The sequence below is a fragment of the Cherax quadricarinatus genome, chromosome 85 (assembly GCF_038502225.1).
Source record: "Cherax quadricarinatus isolate ZL_2023a chromosome 85, ASM3850222v1, whole genome shotgun sequence".
NCBI lineage: Eukaryota > Metazoa > Arthropoda > Malacostraca > Decapoda > Parastacidae > Cherax > Cherax quadricarinatus.
Genome location: NC_091376.1, coordinates 9,591,688 through 9,618,995, shown reverse-complemented (window position 1 = coordinate 9,618,995; position 27,308 = coordinate 9,591,688). Strand labels below are relative to the sequence as shown.

General features: G+C 38.7%; 1 protein-coding gene across 3 annotated transcripts in view; it reads left to right on the top strand.

The window, feature by feature from the left end:
• The window catches only part of LOC128703154 (A disintegrin and metalloproteinase with thrombospondin motifs 9), a 1,205,378-nt gene that overhangs the window by 1,139,704 nt on the left and 38,366 nt on the right, over window positions 1–27,308 (top strand). For all 3 annotated transcript variants that reach the window (XM_070103358.1, XM_070103357.1, XM_070103356.1), the window contains 3 exons: window positions 18,632–18,823; window positions 19,354–19,515; window positions 20,746–20,909. In XM_070103358.1, coding sequence (XP_069959459.1) covers window positions 18,632–18,823; window positions 19,354–19,515; window positions 20,746–20,909 — 518 coding nt within the window. The remainder of the gene's footprint in view (window positions 1–18,631; window positions 18,824–19,353; window positions 19,516–20,745; window positions 20,910–27,308) is intronic.

Below are 27,308 nucleotides of genomic sequence, written 5' to 3'. Positions count from 1 at the left end.
TCTGAGGAAGGGGAGGGTAGTGAGAGTTCATTTGATCAAGAGCCTTTAGCATCAAGGCACCCCACTTGAAGGGTTGACTTTACTAAGATAAACATAGACTACTGTATAAAAATACCACCATGAAAATAGGAAAAACACCTGGGCACTTTCATGTGCTTACACACACATCTTCAGAGGAATGAGTGTAAGTATAGTAAGTCCTTGACTTACAAACACATTGGGGACCTCCTGAATTGTGTATAATATTCATAATATAGGAAGTCTTCAACTTACGAATACGTTGAAGACCTTCTGCTTTGTGTATAATATGTAATGATATTATACACAATGATGTACACAGTACAGAATATTCTCAGTATGTTTGTAAGTTGAGGACTTACTGTATCGTATTTAATGATAAACAAGACGCTCCGGTGTTGAGGGTTCCTCCCTCCCCAATTCTAAGGCTAAATTTTTGTAAAAAAAAAAAGAGATAAACAGTACTTTGACCTCCAAAATGCTGGCTAAATTTACGGGACTTATTTTTGGAAAAAAATAGCGTCTTTGATGCCGTAAAATATGGTACGTGAAAGTGCTCAGGTGTTTTTCCTATTTTCACTGTGGTATTTTTTATATGTTTGCAATCAAACGATTATTGTGATTTCTTCCATAGACTACGATATACATGTATATATAAAATGTGTACCAAACTGCCTTTTGGTTTGTGACTATTGTTTTGTTTGGCTGTCATATAGGGCACGTTTGAAATTCATATATCCTTACATATTTGACCGTTATTTGGCATTCTTATCCATTGGTGATCATATATGGTTGCAGTTGTGGTAAATGGCCATTTCTGGTTGATACTTTGGTAAATGGCCATCTCTAGTTGAGACTGGTAAATTGACATCTCTGGTTGACTCTCATAAATGACCATCTCTGATTGAGACTGGTAAATGGCCATCTATGGTTGAGATTCATATTTAAATTATAGTTGGTACTGTATCAGAATGCCATAAATCAACAACCATCTAGGTTTTTAATGGAAGTTATGCTCTTGAAGGTTATCTGCATTTAATTTTTATTATAAATCTTTATTCATAGATAGGGCAGTGCTAAAACCATATGGGTCATATGACTCTTGGAGAATCAGAAACAGTCATGTTTGATTCATGGGAAGGTAAGGTAACTTCAGTTATTTACATGCACTTTTGAGTGTTCAATAGTACTGTACATGTATATTAATATTTTCTTGTACATGTACAGTGGAACCTCAAATTTTGAACGTATCGCTTATTGAACTCTTCGAAAATAGAACCCTTTTTTCGAACCAACTTTGTCCCTATTATCGAACTCGCCCCTATTTTCGAACCGCCGGGTACCAGACCTGTCTGGCAGCCCGCTCTGTCTGCCAGCCCGCTCTGTCTGCCAGCCCGCTCTGTCTGCCAGCCCGCTCTGTCTGCGTCCCCACACAGGCACCGTGAGCCAGTCTGGTTTTGTTGATGCTTGAGTGAACACTCTCATTCAAATATTTTACGATTATTTCATTGTGTTTAGTGTTTGTGGGACTGTGAAATAAGCTACAATGGGAGCAAAGAAACTTGCTAGTGGTACTCCTGTGGTAAAGAAAGTGAGAAACACTATAGATGTGAAGAAGGAAATAATACAGAAGTGGAATGATGTCCAAGTGGAATGATGTCCAAATGCTTATGGAGAAGTACCACCCTGAGCAAGCTGAAACAAGCCATCTTTGCAACAAGTTCAGTGACAGAACCATGTCCCATTTTAGGGAAATCTTAAAGAGGCACCAGAAACAGAGGACTGTGGACAGTTATTTTGTGAGACAGGGGTCCAGTGACTCTCAAGCTGGTCCTTGTGGCATTAAAAGAGAAGGGAATTAACCCCAGAGAGGGCTTCGATACCTGAAGTCCTCATGGAGGGGGATTCTCCTTCCAAACACTAACCCCAACTCCCTCTCTCCTCCTCCCTATCTTCCAGATGCCATCACCAATCTTCAATAAAGGTAAGTAAAATGTTATTTTATATGTTTATTTAAATTTGTTAATACATAATTGAACACTATATTTGTTGTGTGTATGTAAAACTAATTAATCTCTATAAAATGTGTAGTAGGTTGGTAGACAGCAACCACCCAGGGAGGTACTACCGTCCTGCCAAGTGAGTGTAAAACGAAAGCCTGTAATTGTTTTACATGATGGTAGGATTGCTGGTGTCTTCTGTCTGTCTCATAAATATGCAAGATTACAGGCATGTCTTGCTACTTCTACTTACACTTAGGTCACACTACACATACATGTACAAGTTTATTTATACACACTCATCTGAGTTTTCTTTGATTTTATCATAATAAGCTGAAGGGGGTGGGAGAGTTTCAGTGGAGAGGAATAAATGGGATTAGGTCAGGGGTTTCAAATAGAGTTAGAGCTAAAGAAGGAGTAGCAATAATGTTGAAGGATAAGATATGGCAGGAAAAGAGGGACTACAAATGTATAAATTCAAGGATTATGTGGAGTAAAATAAAGATTGGATGTGAAAAGTGGGTTATAGTAAGCGTGTATGCACCTGGAGAAGAGAGAAGTGTAGAGGAGAGAGAGAGAGATTCTGGGAAATGTTGAGTGAATGCGTGGGGAGTTTTGAATCAAGTGTGAGAGTAATGGTGGTTGAGGATTTCAATGCTAAAGTGGGTAAAAATGTTATGGAGGGAGTAGTAGGTAAATTTGGGGTGCCAGGGGTAAATGTAAATGGGGAGCCTTTAATTGAGCTATGTGTAGAAAGAAATTTGGTAATAAGTAATACATATTTTATGAAAAAGAGGATAAATAAATATACAAGGTATGATGTAGCACGTAATGAAAGTAGTTTGTTAGATTATGTATTGGTGGATAAAAGGTTGATGGGTAGGCTCCAGGATGTACATGTTTATAGAGGGGCAACTGATATATCGGATCATTATTTAGTTGTAGCTACAGTTAGAGTAAGAGGTAGATGGGAAAAGAGGAAGGTGGCAACAACAAGTAAGAGGGAGGTGAAAGTGTATAAACTAAGGGAGGAAGAAGTTCGGGCGAGATATAAGCGACTATTGGCAGAAAGGTGGGCTAGTGCAAAGATGAGTAGTGGGGGGGTTGAAGAGGGTTGGAATAGTTTTAAAAATGCAGTATTAGAATGTGGGGCAGAAGTTTGTGGTTATAGGAGGGTGGGGGCAGGAGGAAAGAGGAGTGATTGGTGGAATGATGAAGTAAAGGGTGTGATAAAAGAGAAAAAGGTAGCTTATGAGAGGTTTTTTCAAAGCAGAAGTGTTATAAGAAGAGCAGAGTATATGGAGAGTAAAAGAAAGGTGAAGAGAGTGGTGAGAGAGTGCAAAAGGAGAGCAGATGAAAGAGTGGGAGAGGCACTGTCAAGAAATTTTAATGAAAATAAGAAAAAATTTTGGAGTGAGTTAAACAAGTTAAGAAAGCCTAGGGAAAGTATGGATTTGTCAGTTAAAAACAGAGTAGGGGAGTTAGTAGATGGGGAGAGGGAGGTATTAGGTAGATGGCGAGAATATTTTGAGGAACTTTTAAATGTTGAGGAAGAAAGGGAGGCGGTAATTTCATGCACTGGCTAGGGAGGTATACCATCTTTTAGGAGTGAAGAAGAGCAGAATGTAAGTGTGGTGGAGGTACGTGAGGCATTACGTAGAATGAAAGGGGGTAAAGCAGCTGGAACTGATGGGATCATGACAGAAATGTTAAAAGCAGGGGGGGATAGAGTGTTGGAGTGGTTGGTACTTTTGTTTAATAAATGTATGAAAGAGGGGAAGGTACCTAGGGATTGGCGGAGAGCATGTACAGTGGACCCCCGGTTAACGATTTTAATCCGTGCAAGAGGGGTAATTGTTATGCGAAATAATCGTTATGTGAATGAATTTTCCCCATAAGAAATAATGGAAATAAAATTAATCCGTGCAAGACACCCAAAAGTATGAAAAAAAAAATTTTTTACCACATGAAATGTTAATTTTAATACACACAAACTGAAAAAGGCATGCACACTTACATGACACTTACTTTTATTGAAGATCTGGTGATGATTGATGGGATGGGAGGAGGGGAGAGCATTATCTTCTTACTGTTTAGAAGGGGAATCCCCTTCCATTAGGACTTGAGGTAGCAAGTCCTTTTCTGGGGTTACTTCCCTTCTTCTTTTAATGCCACTAGGGCCAGCTTCAGAGTCACTGGACTTCTTTCGCACAAGATATCTGTCCATAGTGGCCTGTACCTCTCGTTCCTTTATCACTTCCCTAAAGTGTTTCACAACATTGTCAGTGTACAGGTTGCCAACACGGCTTGCAATAGCTGTGTGAGGGTGATTTTCATCCATGAAGGTTTGCACTTCAAGCCACTTTGCACAGATTTCCTTTATCTTTGTAGTAGGCAACTTCTTCAATTTCTCTCTCCCCTCCTCTGAACCAGTTTCCCCAGGTCTGGCCTCTTGCTCTTGAAGTTGATCTATCACCTCATCAGTGGTTAGTTCTTCATTGTCCTCCTCCACCAACTCTTCCACATCCTCCCCACTAACCTCCAACCCCAAGGACTTTCCCAATGCCACAATGGATTCCTCAACTGGCATAATCCTCTCAGGGTTAGCCTCAAACCCTTCAAAATCCCTTTTGTCTACACATTCTGGCCACAGTTTCTTCCAAGCAGAGTTCAAGGTCCTCCTAGTCACTTCCTCCCAAGCCTTACCTATAAGGTTTACACAATTGAGGATATTAAAGTGATCTCTCCAAAACTCTCTTAGAGTCAGTTGAGTTTCTGAGGTCATTACAAAGCACCTTTCAAACAGAGCTTTTGTGTACAGTTTCTTGAAGTTGGAAATAACCTGCTGGTCCATGGGCTGCAGGAGAGGAGTGGTATTAGGAGGCAAAAACTTCACCTTAATGAAGCTCATGTCCCCATAAAGTCGCTCTGCCACGTCTGTAGGATGACCAGGGGCATTGTCTAACACCAGGAGGCACTTAAGTTCTAATTTCTTTTCAGTTAGGTAATCTTTCACATTGGGGGCAAATGCATGGTGTAACCAGTTATAGAAAAATTCCCTAGTGACCCATGCCTTATTGTTTGCCCTCCACAGCACACACAAATTATCCTTGAGGACATTCTTTTGCCTGAACGCTCTGGGAGTTTCAGAGTGATACACTAATAAAGGCTTCACTTTGCAATCACCAGTAGCATTGGCACACATGAGAAGAGTAAGCCTGTCTTTCATAGGCTTATGTCCTGGGAGTGCCTTTTCCTCCTGAGTAATGTAGGTCCTGCTTGGCATTTTCTTCCAGAACAGGCCTGTTTCATCACAATTAAACACTTGTTCAGGTTTCAGTCCTTCAGTTTCTATGTACTCCTTGAATTCCTGCACATATTTTTCAGCCGCTTTGTGGTCCGAACTGGCAGCCTCACCATGCCTTATCACACTATGGATGCCACTACGCTTCTTAAATCTCTCAAACCAACCTTTGCTGGCCTTAAATTCACTCACATCATCACTAGTTGCAGGCATTTTTTTAATTAAATCCTCATGCAACTTCCTAGCCTTTTCACATATGATCGCTTGAGAGACACTATCTCCTGCTAGCTGTTTTTCATTTATCCACACCAATAAGAGTCTCTCAACATCTTCCATCACTTGCGATCTTTGTTTCGAAAACACAGTTAAACCTTTGGCAAGAACAGCTTCCTTGATTGTCTTTTTGGTGCCCACAATAGTAGCGATGGTTGATTGGGGTTTCTTGTACAACTTGACTAGGTCGGCGATACGCACTCCACTTTCATACTTATCAATGATCTCTTTCTTCATTTCAATGGGAATTCTCACCCTTATTGGTGTACGGTTGGCACTAGAAGCTTTCTTGGGGCCCATGGTCACTTATTTTCCAGAAACAGCACCGAAAACACTGTAATAATACGAAATATTCCGAGTGTATGCTTGGATGTTACCGCGGAGGCTGGCTGGTAAACAATGGCACGGGCGGCACATGTGAGGCTGGCTGAGGGCGCACATTGGACGCGTCTCGGACGAAAATCGGTGAGCGGGTTTTTAATCGGTATGCGCGGCAAAAATTTTGCGATTAAAGTAAGCGGTATGCGAAATAATCGCTATGTGATGCCATCGTTATGCGGGGGTCCACTGTATAGTCCCTTTATATAAAGGGAAAGGGGACAAAAGAGATTGTAAAAATTATAGAGGAATAAGTTTACTGAGTATACCAGGAAAAGTATACGGTAGGGTTATAATTGAAAGAATTAGAGGTAAGACAGAATGTAGAATTGCGGATGAGCAAGGAGGCTTCAGAGTGGGTAGGGGATGTGTAGATCAAGTGTTTACATTGAAGCATATATGTGAACAGTATTTAGATAAAGGTAGGGAAGTTTTTATTGCATTTATGGATTTAGAAAAGGCATATGATAGAGTGGATAGAGGAGCAATGTGGCAGATGTTGCAAGTATATGGAATAGGTGGTAAGTTACTAAATGCTGTAAAGAGCTTTTATGAGGATAGTGAGGCTCAGGTTAGGGTATGTAGAAGAGTGGGAGAATACTTCCCGGTAAAAGTAGGTCTTAGACAGGGATGTGTAATGTCACCATGGTTGTTTAATATATTTATAGATGGGGTTGTAAAAGAAGTAAATGCTAGGGTGTTCGGGAGATGGGTGGGATTAAATTATGGGGAATCAAATTCAAAATGGGAATTGACACAGTTACTTTTTGCTGATGATACTGTGCTTATGGGAGATTCTAAAGAAAAATTGCAAAGGTTAGTGGATGAGTTTGAGAATGTGTGTAAAGGTAGAAAGTTGAAAGTGAACATAGAAAAGAGTAAGGTGATGAGGGTATCAAATGATTTAGATAAAGAAAAATTGGGTATCAAATTGGGGAGGAGGAGTATGGAAGAAGTGAATGTTTTCAGATACTTGGGAGTTGAAGTGTCGGCAGATGGATTTATGAAGGATGAGGTTAATCATAGAATTGATGAGGGAAAAAAGGTGAGTGGTGCATTGAGGTATATGTGAGAGTCAAAAAATGTTATCTATGGAGGCAAAGAAGGGAATGTATGAAAGTATAGTAGTACCAACACTCTTATATGGATGTGAAGCTTGGGTGGTAATGCAGCAGCGAGGAGACGGTTGGAGGCAGTGGAGATGTCCTGTCTAAGGGCAATGTGTGGTGTAAATATTATGCAGAAAATTCGGAGTGTGGAAATTAGGAGAAGGTGTGGAGTTAATAAAAGCATTAGTCAGTGGGCAGAAGAGGGGTTGTTGAGGTGGTTTGGTCATTTAGAGAGAATGGATCAAAGTAGAATGACATGGAAAGCATATAAATCTATAGGGGAAGGAAAGAGGGGTAGGGGTCGTCCTCGAAAGGGTTGGAAAGAGGGGGTAAAGGAGGTTTTGTGGGCGAGGGGCTTGGACTTCCAGCAAGCGTGCATGAGCGTGTTAGATAGTGAATGGAGACAAATGATACTTGGGACCTGACGATCTGTTGGAGTGTGAGCAGGGTAATATTTAGTGAAGGGATTCAGGGAAACCGGTTATTTTCATATAGTCGGACTTGAGTCCTGGAAATGGGAAGTACAATGCCTGCACTTTAAAGGAGGGGTTTGGGATATTGGCAGTTTGGAGGGATATGTTGTGTATCTTTATACGTATATGCTTCTAAGCTGTTGTATTCTGAGCACCTCTGCAAAAGCAGTGATAATGTGTGAGTGTGGTGAAAGTGTTGAATGATGAAAGTATTTTCTTTTTGGGGATTTTCTTTCTTTTTTTGGGTCACCCTGCCTCGGTGGGAGACGACCGACTTGTTGAAAAAAAAAAAAAAAAAAGATATATTTTTTTTGGTGAATATTTTTGAGCAAGATGGTGACCAACCTCGAGCGGAAACAGAAACCAGGGTGCCCCCAGCGCTTGCGAGGTGTCCCAGAGATTGGAGTCAGACTGGAGGAGTTCGTGACTGAGAGGATGCTGTAGATGTTTAGCGTCTTTGCTGAGCAGAGGAAGGGGAAGGAAAAATCTTCCTTCTTGAATGAAGACTCCGAAACAAAGATGAACACAATGTTCCTGGTAATGAAGTCTGCGGGCTCTTTGAACGTTGTGAACAACGCAGCAGAAAGAGCTGTTTTCCTCATTCAGACCTTCAGCCAAGGATGAGGAGCAGGAACAGTACCTTCACCTCATGGCAGATCATTGTCACCGCTTTCCTGCTCCGACCATGGAGGAAGCATTATTACGAGCAAGCGCAGCGAGCAGAGCTAATTTTTACTGGCAGTTGGTGTGACAAATGAGCGACCCGACATGACCAGATGCTTTTGAGAGGCTAATAACTTTTTTCCTATATAAGTTAGAGACCTAATTCCTTTTGAATCTGATAGTCTCATAAAATAAATTGTTATTAACTGTGTTTCACTGAAATTCCATGGGAATCCCCCAGAAAACCATGGTATTTGAGGGATGTCTGGCCAAATTTTAATGTTTGTTAAACTTGAGAAGTGAATTGCGTGAGATTTTCCGTTGTGACACTGTTTTCTTTACTGTATTCAAAAGAGAAAATATGGGAGAATATGATTAAGAATTTACATTAACCTTTTTTCAACTTTTAGTGGGAGAAAACAGCTGGGGAAAACACCCATTTTCAGTGATCTTTCAGTTGAATACATAGTCCAGTGGTTGGCGAAGGTCGATCAAAACAGACAATTTTTTCATCCAAGAATTCATGACAAACACGTGCTTTATTTAAATCAAGTGGTACTTCCTCTTCAATGCACATATAATCACTTGCTCGTTTCACGCTCAACAAAGCGCTAAAAAACTGGTTATTGATTCAGTCATTCTGCTTTCAGAGAAAATTGAAGCTATGCTATGCAAAAGAGGAACAAAAATTAAAATTTCTTCAGTTTCTCTTCTGTCGGCGAGAGACACCTTTCTGCGCGACCCCTAAAATTGAACGAAATTTCCTGAAAATTGGTCTGAATGTTACTTAGGAACAGTGTAACAAAATAAAACTTGTGGAGCAAACAATTTCCCAACTTTATTTTTTGGGACCGGTCTAATATATATGTATATATGCATACATACATACACACACACACACACACACACACACACACATATATATATATATATATATATATATATATATATATATATATATATATATATATATATATATATATATATATATATATATATATATATATATATATATATATATATATATATATATATATATATATATATATATATATATATATATATATATATAATATATATTGAACTCTTTTTTCGAATCAACTTTGTAAGGAAGGTTTTGTGGGCGAGGGGCTTGGACTTCCAGCAGCCGTGTATGAGCATGTTCGATAGGAGTGAATGGAGACGAATGGTATTTGGGACCTGACAATCTGTTGGAGTGTGAGCAGGGTAATATTTAATGAAGGGATTCAAGGAAACCGGTTATTTTTATATAGCCGGACTTGAGTCCTGGGAATGGGAAGTACAGTGCCTGCACTCTAAAGGATGGGTTTGGGATATTAGCAGTTTGGAGGGATATGTTGTGTATCTTTATACATATATGCTTCTAAACTGTTGTGTTCTGAGCACCTCTGCAAAAACTGATTATGTGCGAGTGCGGTGAAAGCGTTGAATGATGATGAAAGTATTTTTTGGGAGGGATTTTCTTTCTTTTTGGGTCACCTTGCCTCGGTGGGAGACGGCCGACTTGTTAAAAATATATATACAGTATATATATATATTTTTTTTTTAACAATGCGGCCGTCTCCCACCGAGGCAGGGTGACCCAAAGAGAAAGAAAATCCCCAAAAAGAAAATACTTTCATCATCATTCAACACTTTCACCTCAGTCACACATAATCACTGTTTTTGCAGAGGTGCCCAGAATACAACAGTTTAGAAGTACATATATACGAATAAAAATACACTATATCTCTCCAAACTGCCAATATCATATATATATATATATATATATATGTATATACATATTATATATATTTTTTTTTTTTCAACAAACCGGCCGTATCCCACCAAGGCAGGGTGGCCCAAAAAGAAAAACGAAAGTTTCTCTTTTTAAATTTAGTAATTTATACAGGTTATTTTCATATAGTCGGACTTGAGTCCTGGAAATGGGAAGTACAATGCCTGCACTTTAAAGGAGGGGTTTGGGATATTGGCAGTTTGGAGGGATATGTTGTGTATCTTTATACGTATATGCTTCTAAGCTGTTGTATTCTGAGCACCTCTGCAAAAACAGTGATAATGTGCGAGTGTGGTGAAAGTGTTGAATGATGATGAAAGTATTTTCTTTCTGGGGATTTTCTTTCTTTTTTTGGGTCACCCTGCCTCGGTGGGAGACGGCCGACTTGTTGAAAAATATATATATATATATATATATATATATATATATATATATTTATTTATTTATTTATTTATATTTTCTCAACAAACCGGCCGTATCCCACCAAGGCAGGATGGACCAAAAAGAAAAACAAAAGTTTCTCTTTTTAAATTTAGTAATTTACACAGGAGAAGAGGTTACTAGGCCCTTGCTCCCGGCATTTTAGTCGCCTCTTGCAACACGCATGGCTTACGAAGGAAGAATTCTGTTCTACTTCCCCATGGAGATAAGCGGAAATAAACAAGAACAAGAACTAGAAAGAAAATATGCTTGTACATGTATGTGTAGTGTGACCTAAGTGTAAGTAGAAGTAGCAAGACGTACCTGAAATCTTGCATGTTTATGAGACAGAAAAAAGACACCAGAAATCCTACCATCATGAAAAACAAACACAGGCTTCCGTTTTACACTCACTTGGCAGGAATATATATATATATATATATATATATATATATATATATATATATATATATATATATATATATATATATATATATATATATATATGTACAGTGGACCCCCGGTTTGCAATGCTATCGTATCTGATAAATCCAGTAGCCGATGCATTATATCGCCAAAAAGTTACCTCGGTTCCCGTTACAAAACCCGGTATGCAATGCGATTCATACGAGACGTGTCCACGTGTGGCCTGAACTGCCCCGTGTGTGCCAGTGTTTACAAGCCAACCAGTGTGCACGCATATAAGGATACATTCGGTACATTCCATATTATCCATATTATCACTGTTTTTGGTGCTTGTTTCTGCAAAATAAGTCACCATGGGCCCCAAGAAAGCTTCTAGTGCCAACCCTGTAGTAGAAAGGGTGAGAATTAGTATGGAAATTAAGAAAGATTTTGAAGGGTTTGGGGCTAACCCTGAGAAGCCTATGCCAGTTGTGGAATCCATTGTGCCTACTTCAAAGATTAAGGAAATGTGTGCAAAGTGGGTTGAACTGCAAACCTTTATGGATGAAAATCACCCTAACACAGCTATTGCAAGCCGTGCTGGTGACTATTACAATGACATTGTTGTGGCCCATTTTAGACAAATCTTAAAGGAACAGGAGGTACAGAACTCTATGGACAGTTATGTTGCGCGACAGAAGTCCAGTGACTCTCAAGCTGGTCCTATGTGGCATTCAAAGAAGAAGGGAAGTAACCTCGGAAAAGGACTTGCTACCTCAAGTCCTAATGGAAGGGGATTCCCCTTCTAAACAATAGGTTCAACACTCTCCACTCCTCCCATCCCATCAATCATCACCAGATTTTCATTAAAGGTAAGTGTCAATTGTTCTATTGTTATTATTGTTATTGTAATTATTCTATTGCATTAAACTTAATATTTCATGTGGTAAAAGTTTTTTTTTTCATACTTTTGGGTGTCTTGCATGGATTAATTTAATTTCCATTATTTCTTATGGGGAAAATTGATTCACTTTCCGATAGTTTTGGTTTACGATAAGCTCTCAGACCGCGAACCGGGGGTCCACGAGTGTGGTGAAAGTGTTGAATGATGATGAAAGTATTTTCTTTTTGGGGATTTTCTTTCTTTTTTGGGTCACCCTGCCTCGGTGGGAGACGGTCGACTTGTTGAAAAAAAAAAAAAATATATATATATACAGTGGACCCCCGCATAACGATCACCTCCGAATGCGACCAATTATGTAAGTGTATTTATGTAAGTGCATTTGTACGTGTATGTTTGAGGGTCTGAAATGGACTAATCTACTTCACAATATTCCTTATGGGAACAAATTCGGTCAGTACTGGCACCTGAACATACTTCTGGAGTGAAAAAATATTGTTAACTGGGGATCCACTGTATATACAATATATATATATACAATATATATATATTATATATATATATATATATATATATATATATATATATATATATATATATATATATATATATATACTGTATATATATACAATATATATATATATATATATATATATATATATATATATATATATATATATATATATATATATATATATATATATATATATATATATATATACTGTATATATATACAATATATATATATATATATATATATATATATATATATATATATATATATATATATATATATATATATATATATATATATATATATATATATATATACTGTATATATATATACATATATATATATATATATATATATATATATATATATATATATATATATATATATATATATATATATATATATATATATATATATATATATATATATATATATATATGCAATAAGATCACAGTAAACAGGTGATTTCAGAATATGCAAAACAACCACTCTCAAAGAATAGAGAAATTGCAAGCGCTTTCGTGACTACTCACATTATCAAGGAACTATGAAAGTAAAGCATCCAAGGAAGCTATATAAGGGGTCTGGTCGGCACCTCACTATCAGATCCCACAATATATATATAATATATATGTATATATATATATACATATATATATATATATATATATATATATATATATTTTTTTTTATTATCACACCGGCCGATTCCCACCAAGGCAGGGTGGCCCGAAAAAGAAAAACTTTCACCATCATTCACTCCATCACTGTCTTGCCAGAAGGGTGCTTTACACTACAGTTTTTAAACTGCAACATTAACACCCCTCCTTCAGAGTGCAGGCACTGTACTTCCCATCTCCAGGACTCAAGTCCGGCCTGCCGGTTTCCCTGAATCCCTTCATAAATGTTACTTTGCTCACACTCCAACAGCACGTCAAGTATTAAAAACCATTTGTCTCCATTCACTCCTATCAAACACGCTCACGCATGCCTGCTGGAAGTCCAAGCCCCTCGCACACAAAACCTCCTTTACCCCCTCCCTCCAACCCTTCCTAGGCCGACCCCTACCCCGCCTTCCTTCCACGACAGACTGATACACTCTTGAAGTCATTCTGTTTCGCTCCATTCTCTCTACATGTCCGAACCACCTCAACAACCCTTCCTCAGCCCTCTGGACAACAGTTTTGGTAATCCCGCACCTCCTCCTAACTTCCAAAACTACGAATTCTCTGCATTATATTCACACCACACATTGCCCTCAGACATGACATCTCCACTGCCTCCAGCCTTCTCCTCGCTGCAACATTCATCACCCACGCTTCACACCCATATAAGAGCGTTGGTAAAACTATACTCTCATACATTCCCCTCTTTGCCTCCAAGGACAAAGTTCTTTGTCTCCACAGACTCCTAAGTGCACCACTCACTCTTTTTCCCTCATCAATTCTATGATTCACCTCATCTTTCATAGACCCATCCGCTGACACGTCCACTCCCAAATATCTGAATACGTTCACCTCCTCCATACTCTCTCCCTCCAATCTGATATTCAATCTTTCATCACCTAATCTTTTTGTTATCCTCATAACCTTACTCTTTCCTGTATTCACCTTTAATTTTCTTCTTTTGCACACCCTACCAAATTCATCCACCAATCTCTGCAACTTCTCTTCAGAATCTCCCAAGAGCACAGTGTCATCAGCAAAGAGCAGCTGTGACAACTCCCACTTTGTGTGTGATTCTTTATCTTTTAACTCCACGCCTCTTGCCAAGACCCTCGCATTTACTTCTCTTACAACCCCATCTATAAATATATTAAACAACCACGGTGACATCACACATCCTTGTCTAAGGCCTACTTTTACTGGGAAAAAATTTCCCTCTTTCCTACATACTCTAACTTGAGCCTCACTATCCTCGTAAAAACTCTTCACTGCTTTCAGTAACCTACCTCCTACACCATACACTTGCAACATCTGCCACATTGCCCCCCTATCCACCCTGTCATACGCCTTTTCCAAATCCATAAATGCCACAAAGACCTCTTTAGCCTTATCTAAATACTGTTCACTTATATGTTTCACTGTAAACACCTGGTCCACACACCCCCTACCTTTCCTAAAGCCTCCTTGTTCATCTGCTATCCTATTCTCCGTCTTACTCTTAATTCTTTCAATTATAACTCTACCATACACTTTACCAGGTACACTCAACAGACTTATCCCCCTATAATTTTTGCACTCTCTTTTATCCCCTTTGCCTTTATACAAAGGAACTATGCATGCTCTCTGCCAATCCCTAGGTACCTTACCCTCTTCCATACATTTATTAAATAATTGCACCAACCACTCCAAAACTATATCCCCACCTGCTTTTAACATTTCTATCTTTATCCCATCAATCCCGGCTGCCTTACCCCCTTTCATTTTACCTACTGCCTCACGAACTTCCCCCACACTCACAACTGGCTCTTCCTCACTCCTACAAGATGTTATTCCTCCTTGCCCTATACACGAAATCACAGCTTCCCTATCTTCATCAACATTTAACAATTCCTCAAAATATTCCTTCCATCTTCCCAATACCTCTAACTCTCCATTTAATAACTCTCCTCTCCTATTTTTAACTGACAAATCCATTTGTTCTCTAGGCTTTCTTAACTTGTTAATCTCACTCCAAAACTTTTTCTTATTTTCAACAAAATTTGTTGATAACATCTCACCCACTCTCTCATTTGCTCTCTTTTTACATTGCTTCACCACTCTCTTAACTTCTCTCTTTTTCTCCATATACTCTTCCCTCCTTGCATCACTTCTACTTTGTAAAAACTTCTCATATGCTAACTTTTTCTCCCTTACTACTCTCTTTACATCATCATTCCACCAATCGCTCCTCTTCCCTCCTGCACCCACTTTCCTGTAACCACAAACTTCTGCTGAACACTCTAACACTACATTTTTAAACCTACCCCATACCTCTTCGACCCCATTGCCTATGCTCTCATTAGCCCATCTATCCTCCAATAGCTGTTTATATCTTACCCTAACTGCCTTCTCTTTTAGTTTATAAACCTTCACCTCTCTCTTCCCTGATGCTTCTATTCTCCTTGTATCCCATCTACCTTTTACTCTCAGTATAGCTACAACTAGAAAGTGATCTGATATATCTGTGGCCCCTCTATAAACATGTACATCCTGAAGTCTACTCAACAGTCTTTTATCTACCAATACATAATCCAACAAACTACTGTCATTTCGCCCTACATCATATCGTGTATACTTATTTATCCTCTTTTTCTTAAAATATGTATTACCTATAACTAAACCCCTTTCTATACAAAGTTCAATCAAAGGGCTCCCATTATCATTTACACCTGGCACCCCAAACTTACCTACCACACCCTCTCTAAAAGTTTCTCCTACTTTAGCATTCAAGTCCCCTACCACAATTACTCTCTCACTTGGTTCAAAGGCTCCTATACATTCACTTAACATCTCCCAAAATCTCTCTCTCTCCTCTGCATTCCTCTCTTCTCCAGGTGCATACACGCTTATTATGACCCACTTCTCGCATCCAACCTTTACTTTAATCCACATAATTCTTGAATTTACACATTCATATTCTCTTTTCTCCTTCCATAACTGATCATTTAACATTACTGCTACCCCTTCCTTTGCTCTAACTCTCTCAGATACTCCAGATTTAATCCCATTTATTTCCCCCCACTGAAACTCTCCTACCCCCTTCAGCTTTGTTTCGCTTAGGGCCAGGACATCCAACTTCTTTTCATTCATAACATCAGCAATCATCTGTTTCTTGTCATCCGCACTACATCCACGCACATTTAAGCAACCCAGTTTTATAAAGTTTTTCTTCTTCTCTTTTTTAGTAATTGTATACAGGAGAAGGGGTTACTAGCCCATTGCTCCCGGCATTTTAGTCGCCTCATACGACACGCATGGCTTACGGAGGAAAGATTCTTTTCCACTTCCCCATGGACAATAGAAGAAATATATATATATATATATATATATATATATATATATATATATATATACAGTGGACCCCCGCATAACGATTACCTCCGAATGCGACCAATTATGTAAGTGTATTTATGTAAGTGCGTTTGTACGTGCATGTTTGGGGGTCTGAAATGGACTAATCTACTTCACAATATTCCTTATGGGAATAAATTCGGTCAGTACTGGCACCTGAACATACTTATGGAGTGAAAAAATATCGTTAACCGGGGGTCCACTGTATATATATACAATATATATATATATATATATATAGATATATATAGATATATATATATATATAGATATATGTATATATATATACGTATATATTTATGTATATATATATACGTATATATTTATATATATATATATACGTATATATTTATATATATATATATATATATATATATATATATATATATATATATATATATATATATATATATATATATATATATATATATATATATATGCAATAAGATCACAGTAAACAGGTGATTTCAAAATATGCAAAACAACCACTCTGAAAGAATAGAGAAATTCCAAGCGCTTTCGTGACTACTCACATTATCAAGGAAGGTTCCTTGATAATGTGAGTAGTCACGAAAGCGCTTGGAATTTCTCTATTCTTTCAGAGTGGTAGTTTTGCATATACATATACATATATATATACATATACATATATATATATACATATATATTATGTATATGTATACATATATATATGCATACATATATATATACATATATATACGTATATATATACATATATATATATACATATATATACGTATATATATACATATATATATATATATACATATATATATATATACATATATATATATATATATATATATATATATATATATATACGTATATAATAATTCTAGGTATTAGGTTGGTAGACAGCAACCGCCCAGGGAGGTACTACCGTCCTGCCAAGTGAGTGTAAAACGAAAGCAAGTGCATTTGTACGTGTATGTTTGGGGGTTTGAAATGGACTAATCTAATTCACAATATTCCTTATGGGAACAAATTCGGTCAGTACTGGCACCTGAACATACTTCTGGAATGAAAAAATATCGTAAACCAGGGATCCACTGTATGTGTATATAGTATATACAGTGGACCCCCGGTTAACGATATTTTTTCATTCCAGAAGTATGTTCAGGTGCCAGTACTGACCGAATTTGTTCCCATAAGGAATATTGTGAAGTAGATTAATCCATTTCAGACCCCCAAACATACACGTACAAACGCACTTACATAAATACACTTACATAATTGGTCGCATTGGGAGTTGATCATTAAGCAGGGGTCCACTGTATGTATATATATATATGTATATACATGTATATATATATATATATATATATATATATATATATATATATATATATATATATATATATATATATATATATATATATACACGTATATATATATATATTTTTTTTTTTTTATTACTATCACACTGGCCGATTCCCACCAAGGCAGGGTGGCCCAAAAAATAAAAACTTTCACCATCATTCACTCCATCAGCCATGCGTGTCGTAAGAGGCGACTAAAATGCCGGGAGCAAGGGGCTAGTAACCCTTTCTCTTGTATATATTACTAAATTTGAAAGGAGAAACTTTCGTTTTTCCTTTTGGGCCACCCCGCCTTGGTGGGATACGGCTGGTACGTTGAAAGAAGTTGAAAGAAATATATAATAATTATTATTATAACACTGGTATGCATATGTTCTTGCACAGTGCCACTCCTGACATTCATCTGACACTGGCATTATGACACACTGCATAACCATGGGCTTACTGCATGCATTCAGGTGTCACCCATTCCTGTGTAAACAATGTATCATGTGGAAATAAACTAGAATTTGAATGTAGCAGTTGCTCCTCTCTCATCCTTCCTTCCAGCTTAGTACTCAACTCACTGCCATACTCAGCAGCTTTTAGCTTGTGATGGTCCTTATAGCTTTAGTAATTATATGTGCTTATTTTTATTGTTAATTTGTATTAGTACAGTAGCTAACTTACTAATAAGAGTTTTTTTTATATCAGTACATTGCACATTTGCTACATTTTTGGTTATGGCAAAAACAAATGCAGTTATGACAACTTAACCATAATTTATTTAAATTATAAATATTTCACCTAATAATTTCATCAATAAACATTTTAAATGCTATATTTGTTAAACTTCATCCTGTTTTGTTTTTTAATATATTAAAGCTCATTTTTTGACTTGGTCTGGGCTTGTCCGCCCGGTATTCTTACTTCCTTTCACTGCAAACTGTCATTGTCCTGGACTGACCCCACAAACCTCCTTGCTGGTACTGACGGAGCAGTGTTCGAAGGTGTGTGGTGCAGGAATAGAGACACGAGAGTCTAGCTGCCATGCCATCAACAACCTGGGATGGGTTGACCCTCAACCCGTGACTCGAGGGTGTGATGATGCCAAAAAGCCCCGAAATACTCGCAAGTGTAACCTTGGTCATTGTAACTTAGGATATTATTGGAAAGTTAAACCTTGGAAGCCAGTAAGTGATCACAGATCTTTTGAGTTTAAGTTCTTTTTGATATAACATTTATGGTGATCACCAGTGAATCCAGCTCTAGATGGGAAAATAATATATATGTCATAAACAGATTATTTGTAAATGTTGTTAGTGATATCAGGTGCTCCTCGTCTTACGATAAGGTTACAGTCCGGTGAACCCATTGTAAGTTGAAAATATCGTAAGTTGAATATAAATATAGGATAAATAAATAACTGGTCACTGAATAAGTAAATGAGGAAATAATTACTGTAACTAAATACATACCAATATTGAAAAGTAAATAAATGAATACAAGTTTATTGTTTCAATAAATGTACAGTACTGAATGTGCATCACTATCACACCATCGTAAAGTTGAAATATTGTAAGTCGACCCATCGTAAAGTGAGGAGCCTCTGTATGTATTCTGTTTTTCACTTCTTCCTTTTTTTATTTCCAAGGCAACCCTTGATGCTTGAATGATAAGGCTTTATGCATTTAGATAAGTAACCAGATATTTTTTGGGGCAGTGCCAGGCAGAGTGTGGTAAACGAGGTGTACAGCGCCGAGGAGTCAACTGCATAAATACAGAAAGTCAGAGAGTAAACAGAAGTTTGTGTGCCACTGAACATCGTCCTCGCAAGAAGCAGAAGTGCCGTGCACAGCCCTGTGGATATAGTACATGTTCTGAGGTTAGTGTCTAGGATAGGCATTGATGTTTTAGACTCCTGTACACAAATGAACAGTTGAACAGAGATGAGCAATAGGATTGTTTATGTGCAGATACACTTGTAAGGTCATTAAAGTTTAAGCAAAAAATTAGCATTTCTTTAGTACTCTCAGCACTGAGAGCAAAAGGTTACAGCTGTAATACAGTGATGTACTGCTAACAGTACTGAAGAGAAGATAAAGGTGTGGTGTACATTTTTATTGCAACAACATTTTGCTCTGTTGCAGAAAGCTCTCCTTACACTTAAACTTTGTCACTATAAAAGCTTGCTTTGCCCACTTTTTTTTTTCTTCATAAGGTCACAGTTGTAAACTGAGAAAAAAGTGTCAGTTGAATATTAAAATATTTTTCTTCACAGCCAGAACATTAGAATACTGGACTAAGATACGAGAAGTAGCAAGTGCTATGACCACTAGAAATAAAAAAATTATGATGAAGAGAAGACTAAGTGCCCTGTAGCTGGGTTGGTAGCGCACTCAGCTTACACGTTGAGATCCAAGGTTCAATCCCCAGTACGTGTGGAACAATTAGGGCATGTTTCCTTAAGACAGCTACTGTCCATATTTCCCTAGCAGCCAAACAGGTACATGTACCTGGGTGTTAGCTAACTGGTGTGGGTTGCATTCTGGGGATAAAATTAACCTAATTTGCTTGAAATGCTCTGCATAACAAGGGGCTTTCTGTATAGTATGAAGATGGGACACCATCAACATAGCTATACTCCTGTAGCTACAAATAGGAAATCAAACAAACTTTCTAAAAGTCATATATTTCTGAAACAGTCAGAAGTGCTATAATTATATCAATATTTGTTAGTGGAGGAAAATTTTTATATTATTAATTGACAGTGACAAGGCAGAAGAAAAACCCTTTAGAAAATCTCATACATCATATGTGGTAGGTAGTGCACTCAGCTCCCACAATTCAATGTCTATAGGGTTCAGTTCCCAGCCAGGTGGAAATGTTGGACATGTTCCCTTACACCTGCCATCCTAGTTCACCTTACAATAAGTAGGTACCTGGGTGTTAGTCGACTGTTGCAGGTGGCATCCTTGGGGGGGGTGGTAGTATACCTTAGGGCTGAGGCTTTGAGATGAGTTGAAGTTGAGTAACAGCTCTTAGCTTGTAAAACTGATCTGTGTAAAAAAAAAAAAGTGTATTTAACTTGGGCTAATATCTCAATTTATAACAGGCACAGAGTGTGTTGCGTGTAACAGTGGATGGAGAGTATTCCCTGCTTGTGGGTGGACATAACATGAGTATCTTCTGTTTGGGAATGAACACATCAAGCCCTAAGGAGTATCTTACACTACCAGCAGGGGAGGAGGGAAACTTTGCCGAGATATACAATCAAATGTAAGTTTTTTTTAGAAAATAAGGTTTGTTAGCTTTATTCTTGGATGCATAATGATGCACTTTGAAGATTCATGTATTTATTATTTAATAATAATAATTGGAGGATAATCTGAATTGGGATATCAGCACACTGGCAAGATGGCAGTTAAATGAATGATAGTAAATATGTTTTCTTCTTTGGGTTACCCTACCTTGGTGGGAAATGACTGTAGAGTTGGAAAAATACATACATACATATATATAATAAGTTTATTCAGGTACAGGTACACATAAATACATACACAAATAACCCGCACATAGAAGAGAGGAGCTTACGACGACGTTTCGGTCCGACTTGGACCATTTACAAAGTCACAGTGTGACTTTGTAAATGGTCCAAGTTGGACCGAAACGTTGTCGTAAGCTCCTCTCTTCTATGTGCAGGTTATTTGTGTATCGTTCCAGTCACGGTATTGTGCCTTTTTTTGTTATTCACACATAAATACAGTTACATAAATTATCATACTTAGCAGCATATGTGTAGATTACCCAGGATAATCAAGAAAAGTCAGACAGAGCGACTTATTTCCATTGAGGTATATTCTTTTTCAACACACCGGCTGTATCCCACCAAGGCAGGGTGGCCCAAAAGAAAAAATGAGTTTCTCCTTTTAACCCTTAAATGGTCCAAACGTATATATACGTTTTTTCAACATCTGAAAGTATGTACAAAAATGTAGATCTTCTTTTTTGTTTTACATTTGAAAACATGTAAAAAAACTTTTATCGACATTTTTTTTTTTATATTTGTTTAATATATTTATAGATGGGGTTGTAAAAGAAGTAAATGCTAGGGTGTTCGGGAGAGGGGTGGGATTAAGTTATGGGGAATCAAATTCAAAATGGGAACTGACACAGTTACTTTTTGCTGATGATACTGTGCTTATGGGAGATTCTAAAGAAAAATTGCAAAGGTTAGTGGATGAGTTTGAGAATGTGTGTAAAGGTAGAAAGTTGAAAGTGAACATAGAAAAGAGTAAGGTGATGAGGGTGTCAAATGATTTAGATAAAGAAAAATTGGATATCAAATTGGGGAGGAGGAGTATGGAAGAAGTGAATGTTTTCAGATACTTGGGAGTTGACGTGTCGGCGGATGGATTTATGAAGGATGAGGTTAATCATAGAATTGATGAGGGAAAAAAGGTGAGTGGTGCGTTGAGGTATATGTGGAGTCAAAAAACGTTATCTATGGAGGCAAAGAAGGGAATGTATGAAAGTATAGTAGTACTAACACTCTTATATGGATGTGAAGCTTGGGTGGTAAATGCAGCAGCGAGGAGACGGTTGGAGGCAGTGGAGATGTCCTGTCTAAGGGCAATGTGTGGTGTAAATATTATGCAGAAAATTCGGAGTGTGGAAATTAGGAGAAGGTGTGGAGTTAATAAAAACATTAGTCAGAGGGCAGAAGAGGGGTTGTTGAGGTGGTTTGGTCATTTAGAGAGAATGGATCAAAGTAGAATGACATGGAAAGCATATAAATCTATAGGGGAAGGAAGGCGGGGTAGGGGTCGTCCTCGAAAGGGTTGGAGAGAGGGGGTAAAGGAGGTTTTGTGGGCGAGGGGCTTGGACTTCCAGCAAACGTGCGTGAGCGTGTTAGATAGGAGTGAATGGAGACGAATGGTACTTGGGACCTGACGATCTGTTGGAGTGTGAGCTGGGTAATATTTAGTGAAGGGATTCAGGGAAACCGGTTATTTTCATATAGTCGGACTTGAGTCCTGGAAATGGGAAGTACAATGCCTGCACTTTAAAGGAGGGGTTTGGGATATTGGCAGTTTGGAGGGATATGTTGTGTATCTTTATACGTATATGCTTCTAAACTGTTGTATTCTGAGCACCTCTGCAAAAACAGTGATAATGTGTGAGTGTGGTGAAAGTGTTGAATGATGATGAAAGAATTTTCTTTTTGGGGATTTTCTTTCTTTTTTGGGTCACCCTGCCTCGGTGGGAGACGGCCGACTTGTTGAAAAAAAAAAAAATTAAAATCTTCGACAAGGTGATGCATTGGCAATTTACTGTTTTTATAATTATGAAAATGGTATACAGTGACAAGAAATAGAAGAGTAAAACCCATATGCAACAGTTGGATATCTGTATTGTTGAAATATTTCGCTCACACAGACGAATACAGAGATGACTCCATGCTTAATCACTGCTGTATTTGACTGTGTAGGCAAAACATTTCAACAATAAAGATACCATTTGTTGCACGTGTCTTAATCATCTACTGCACATGTGCCTTACTCATTTACTGTGTTTATGAAAAACATGATCTTGACACTCCAAGTTAATGTGGTTTAAAACAGGAAGATCATGCCTGTCATGTTTATTAGTTCATTATGACAAAATTACAGAGACTTTGAAATGAAACTAAAAAGCAGATATGGTTCATAAGGATTTTCCAAAAGCATTTGACAAATGAGGTCAGTGGGTATAAAAGGAAAGGTAGAGAAATGGATATTCAGATTCTAACAAACAGAACACAAAATATGGTACAAATGTAAATATAGCTCCAGATAGCTCCAGATAGCCTCTCCTCACTTAACAATGGAGTTGCATTCCTAAGACCACATTGGTAAACGAATTTGTTGCTAAGTGAGGAGCATACTATAAACGTAGTGGATTTGTGTCAGCTATCTTTGGTATTGTTTAACGTTTAATGTTTTAATGTCACCATATTTAGTGACAACTTAAGAAACACAAAAACTGACTCAGAGATGACAAAACACCACCTGCTACTTGCTGGTGACTTTAATATAAACTTCATTCAAGCAGCTGACCCCCAAGTAGCTGATTTCACAAACACTGTGAACAACTGCTTGCTGCTACCATCTATAACTAAACCAAGAAGAATCACAGACAAGTGCCTCACTACTTGATCATATCTGGACCAATACTACATCTCCACTAAAAGCAGGCATAATCACAGACACCACTACAGACCACTATACAACTTTTCTTAAAACCAACTTAGGTAGACTGCCTCAGGACATGACTAAGATCTCATTTTGACTACATGATGAGCCATTAGTAAGTAATTTTATTACTGCCTTACATGACACCGACTGGCTGGGTGAGTTACCTGGAGTTTACCTGGAGAGAGTTCCGGGGTTCAACGCCCCTGCGGCCCGGTCTGTGACCAGGCCTCCTGGTGGATCAGAGCCTGATCAACCAGGCTGTTGCTGCTGGCTGCACGCAAACCAACGTACGAGCCACAGCCCGGCTGGTCAGGAACCGACTTTAGGTGCTTGTCCAGTGCCAGCTTGAAGACTGCCAGGGGTCTGTTGGTAATCCCCCTTATGTATGCTGGGAGGCAGTTGAACAGTCTCAGGCCCCTGACACTTATTGTATGGTCTCTTAACGTGCTAGTGACACCCCTGCTTTTCATTGGGGGGATGTTGCATCGTCTGCCAAGTCTTTTGCTTTCGTAGTGAGTGATTTTCGTGTGCAAGTTCGGTACTAGTCCCTCTAGGATTTTCCAGGTGTATATAATCATGTATCTCTCCTGCCTGCATTCCAGGGAATACAGGTTTAGGAACCTCAAGCGCTCCCAGTAATTGAGGTGTTTTATCTCCGTTATGCGCGCCGTGAAGGTTCTCTGTACATTTTCTAGGTCAGCAATTTCACCTGCCTTGAAAGGTGCTGTTAGTGTGCAGCAATATTCCAGTCTAGATAGAACAAGTGACCTGAAGAGTGTCATCATGGGCTTGGCCTCCCTAGTTTTGAAGGTTCTCATTATCCATCCTGTCATTTTTCTAGCAGATGCGGTTGATACAATGTTATGGTCCTTGAAGGTGAGATCCTCCGACATGATCACTCCCAGGTCTTTGACGTTGGTGTTTCGCTCTATTTTGTGGCCAGAATTTGTTTTGTACTCTGATGAAGATTTAATTTCCTCGTGTTTACCATATCTGAGTAATTGAAATTTTTCATAGTTGAACTTCATATTGTTTTCTGCAGCCCACTGAAAGATTTGGTTGATGTCCGCCTGGAGCCTTGCAGTGTCTGCAATGGAAGACACTCATGCAGATTCGGGTGTCATCTGCAAAGGAAGACACGGTGCTGTGGCTGACATCCTTGTCTATGTCGGATATGAGGATGAGGAACAAGATGGGAGCGAGTACTGTGCCTTGTGGAACAGAGCTTTTCACCGTAGCTGCCTCGGACTTTACTCTGTTGACGACTACTCTCTGTGTTCTGTTAGTGAGGAAATTATAGATCCATCGACCGACTTTTCCTGTTATTCCTTTAGCACGCATTTTGTGCGCTATTACGCCATGGTCACACTTGTCGAAGGCTTTTGCAAAGTCTGTATATATTACATCTGCATTCTTTTTGTCTTCTAGTGCATTTAGGACCTTGTCGTAGTGATCCAATAGTTGAGACAGACAGGAGCGACCTGTTCTAAACCCATGTTGCCCTGGGTTGTGTAACTGATGGGTTTCTAGATGGGTGGTGATCTTGCTTCTTAGGACCCTTTCAAAGATTTTTATGATATGGGATGTTAGTGCTATCGGTCTGTAGTTCTTTGCTGTTGCTTTACTGCCCCCATTGTGGAGTGGGGCTATGTCTGTTGTTTTTAGTAACTATGGGACGACCCCCGTGTCCATGCTCCCTCTCCATAGGATGGAAAAGGCTCGTGATAGGGGCTTCTTGATGAACACGGAGTTCCATGAGTCTGGCCCTGGGGCAGAGTGCATGGGCATGTCATTTATCGCCTGTTTGAAGTCATTTGGCGTCAGGATAACATCGGATAGGCTTGTGTTAACCAAATTTTGTGGCTCTCTCATAAAAAATTCATTTTGATCTTCGACTCTCAGTCTGGTTAGCGGCTTGCTAAAAACTGAGTCATATTGGGACTTGAGTAGCTCACTCATTTCCTTGCTGTCATCTGTGTAGGACCCATCTTGTTTAAGTAGGGGCCCAATACTGGACGTTGTTCTCGACTTTGATTTGGCATAGGAGAAGAAATACTTTGGGTTTCTTTCGATTTCATTTATGGCTTTTAGTTCTTCCCGCGATTCCTGACTCCTATAAGATTCCTTTAGCTTAAGTTCGATGCTTGCTATTTCTCTGACCAGTGTCTCCCTATGCATTTCAGATATATTGACCTCTTTTCGCCGCTCTGTTATTCTTTTCCGTCGCCTGTAAAGGGAGCGCCTGTCTCTTTCTATTTTACATCTACTACTCCTTTTTCTTAGAGGAATAAGCCTTGTGCATACATCGAGTGCCACCAAGTTAATCTGTTCTAGGCATAAGTTGGGGTCTGTGCTGCTTAGTATATCTTCCCAGTTTATATCGGTTAGGACTTGGTTTACTTGGTCCCACTTTATGTTTTTGTTATCGAAGTTGAATTTGGTGAATGCTCCCTCGTGACTAGTCTATCATTATGTCGGTCTGGGGCTCCACACATACATGTCTGAACCTCAATTATGTTGTGATCTGAGTATATTGTTTTTGATATGGTGACATTTCTTATCAGATCATCATTGTTAGTGAAGATGAGGTCTAGTGTATTCTCCAGTCTAGTAGGCTCTATTATTTGCTGGTTTAAATTGAATTTTGTGCAGAGATTTAAAAGCTCATGTGAGTGTGAGTTTTCATCAGAGCTGCCTCCTGGTGTTATTACTGCAACAATATTATTTGCTATATTCCTCCATTTTAGGTGCCTTAAGTTGAAATCCCCCAGGAGCAAGATGTTGGGTGCAGGAGCTGGAAGATTTTCCAGACAGTGGTCAATTTTTAACAGCTGTTCCTGGAATTGCTGGGATGTTGCATCCGGAGGCTTGTAGACTACCACAATGACTAGGTTATGGTTCTCGACCTTTACTGCTAAAACTTCCACTACATCATTTGAGGCATTAAGCAGTTCTGTGCAAACAAGTGACTCTGCAATGTACAGGCCAACCCCCCCCCCCCCCCCCCCCTTTTGCCTGTTCACTCTGTCACATCTGTATAGGTTGTAACCTGGGATCCATATTTCGTTGTCCAAGTGATCCTTTATGTGGGTCTCAGTGAAAGCCGCGAACATTGCCTTTGCCTCTGCAAGCAGTCCACGGATGAAAGGTATTTTGTTGTTTGTTGCTGGCTTTAGACCCTGTATATTTGCAAAGAAGAATGTCATCGGACTGGTGGTATTGTTGGTACTGGGGGGGGATTTTTTTTCCGGCATTAGTATCTGTATCTGTTGGTTTGGAGTGGAGGCCATCAACTGTGGTTCCACTCCAGGAATGACTGGATTTGGTGTACGATTTCTGCCATTTCCTGCCAGTTTTTTTTCCTTCCTGGCACTAAAAAACCTCTCCCTCTTGAGTGGCTGTGGCTACCCAGGTTTTCCCATGGCCTGGATGTTTTGTATCT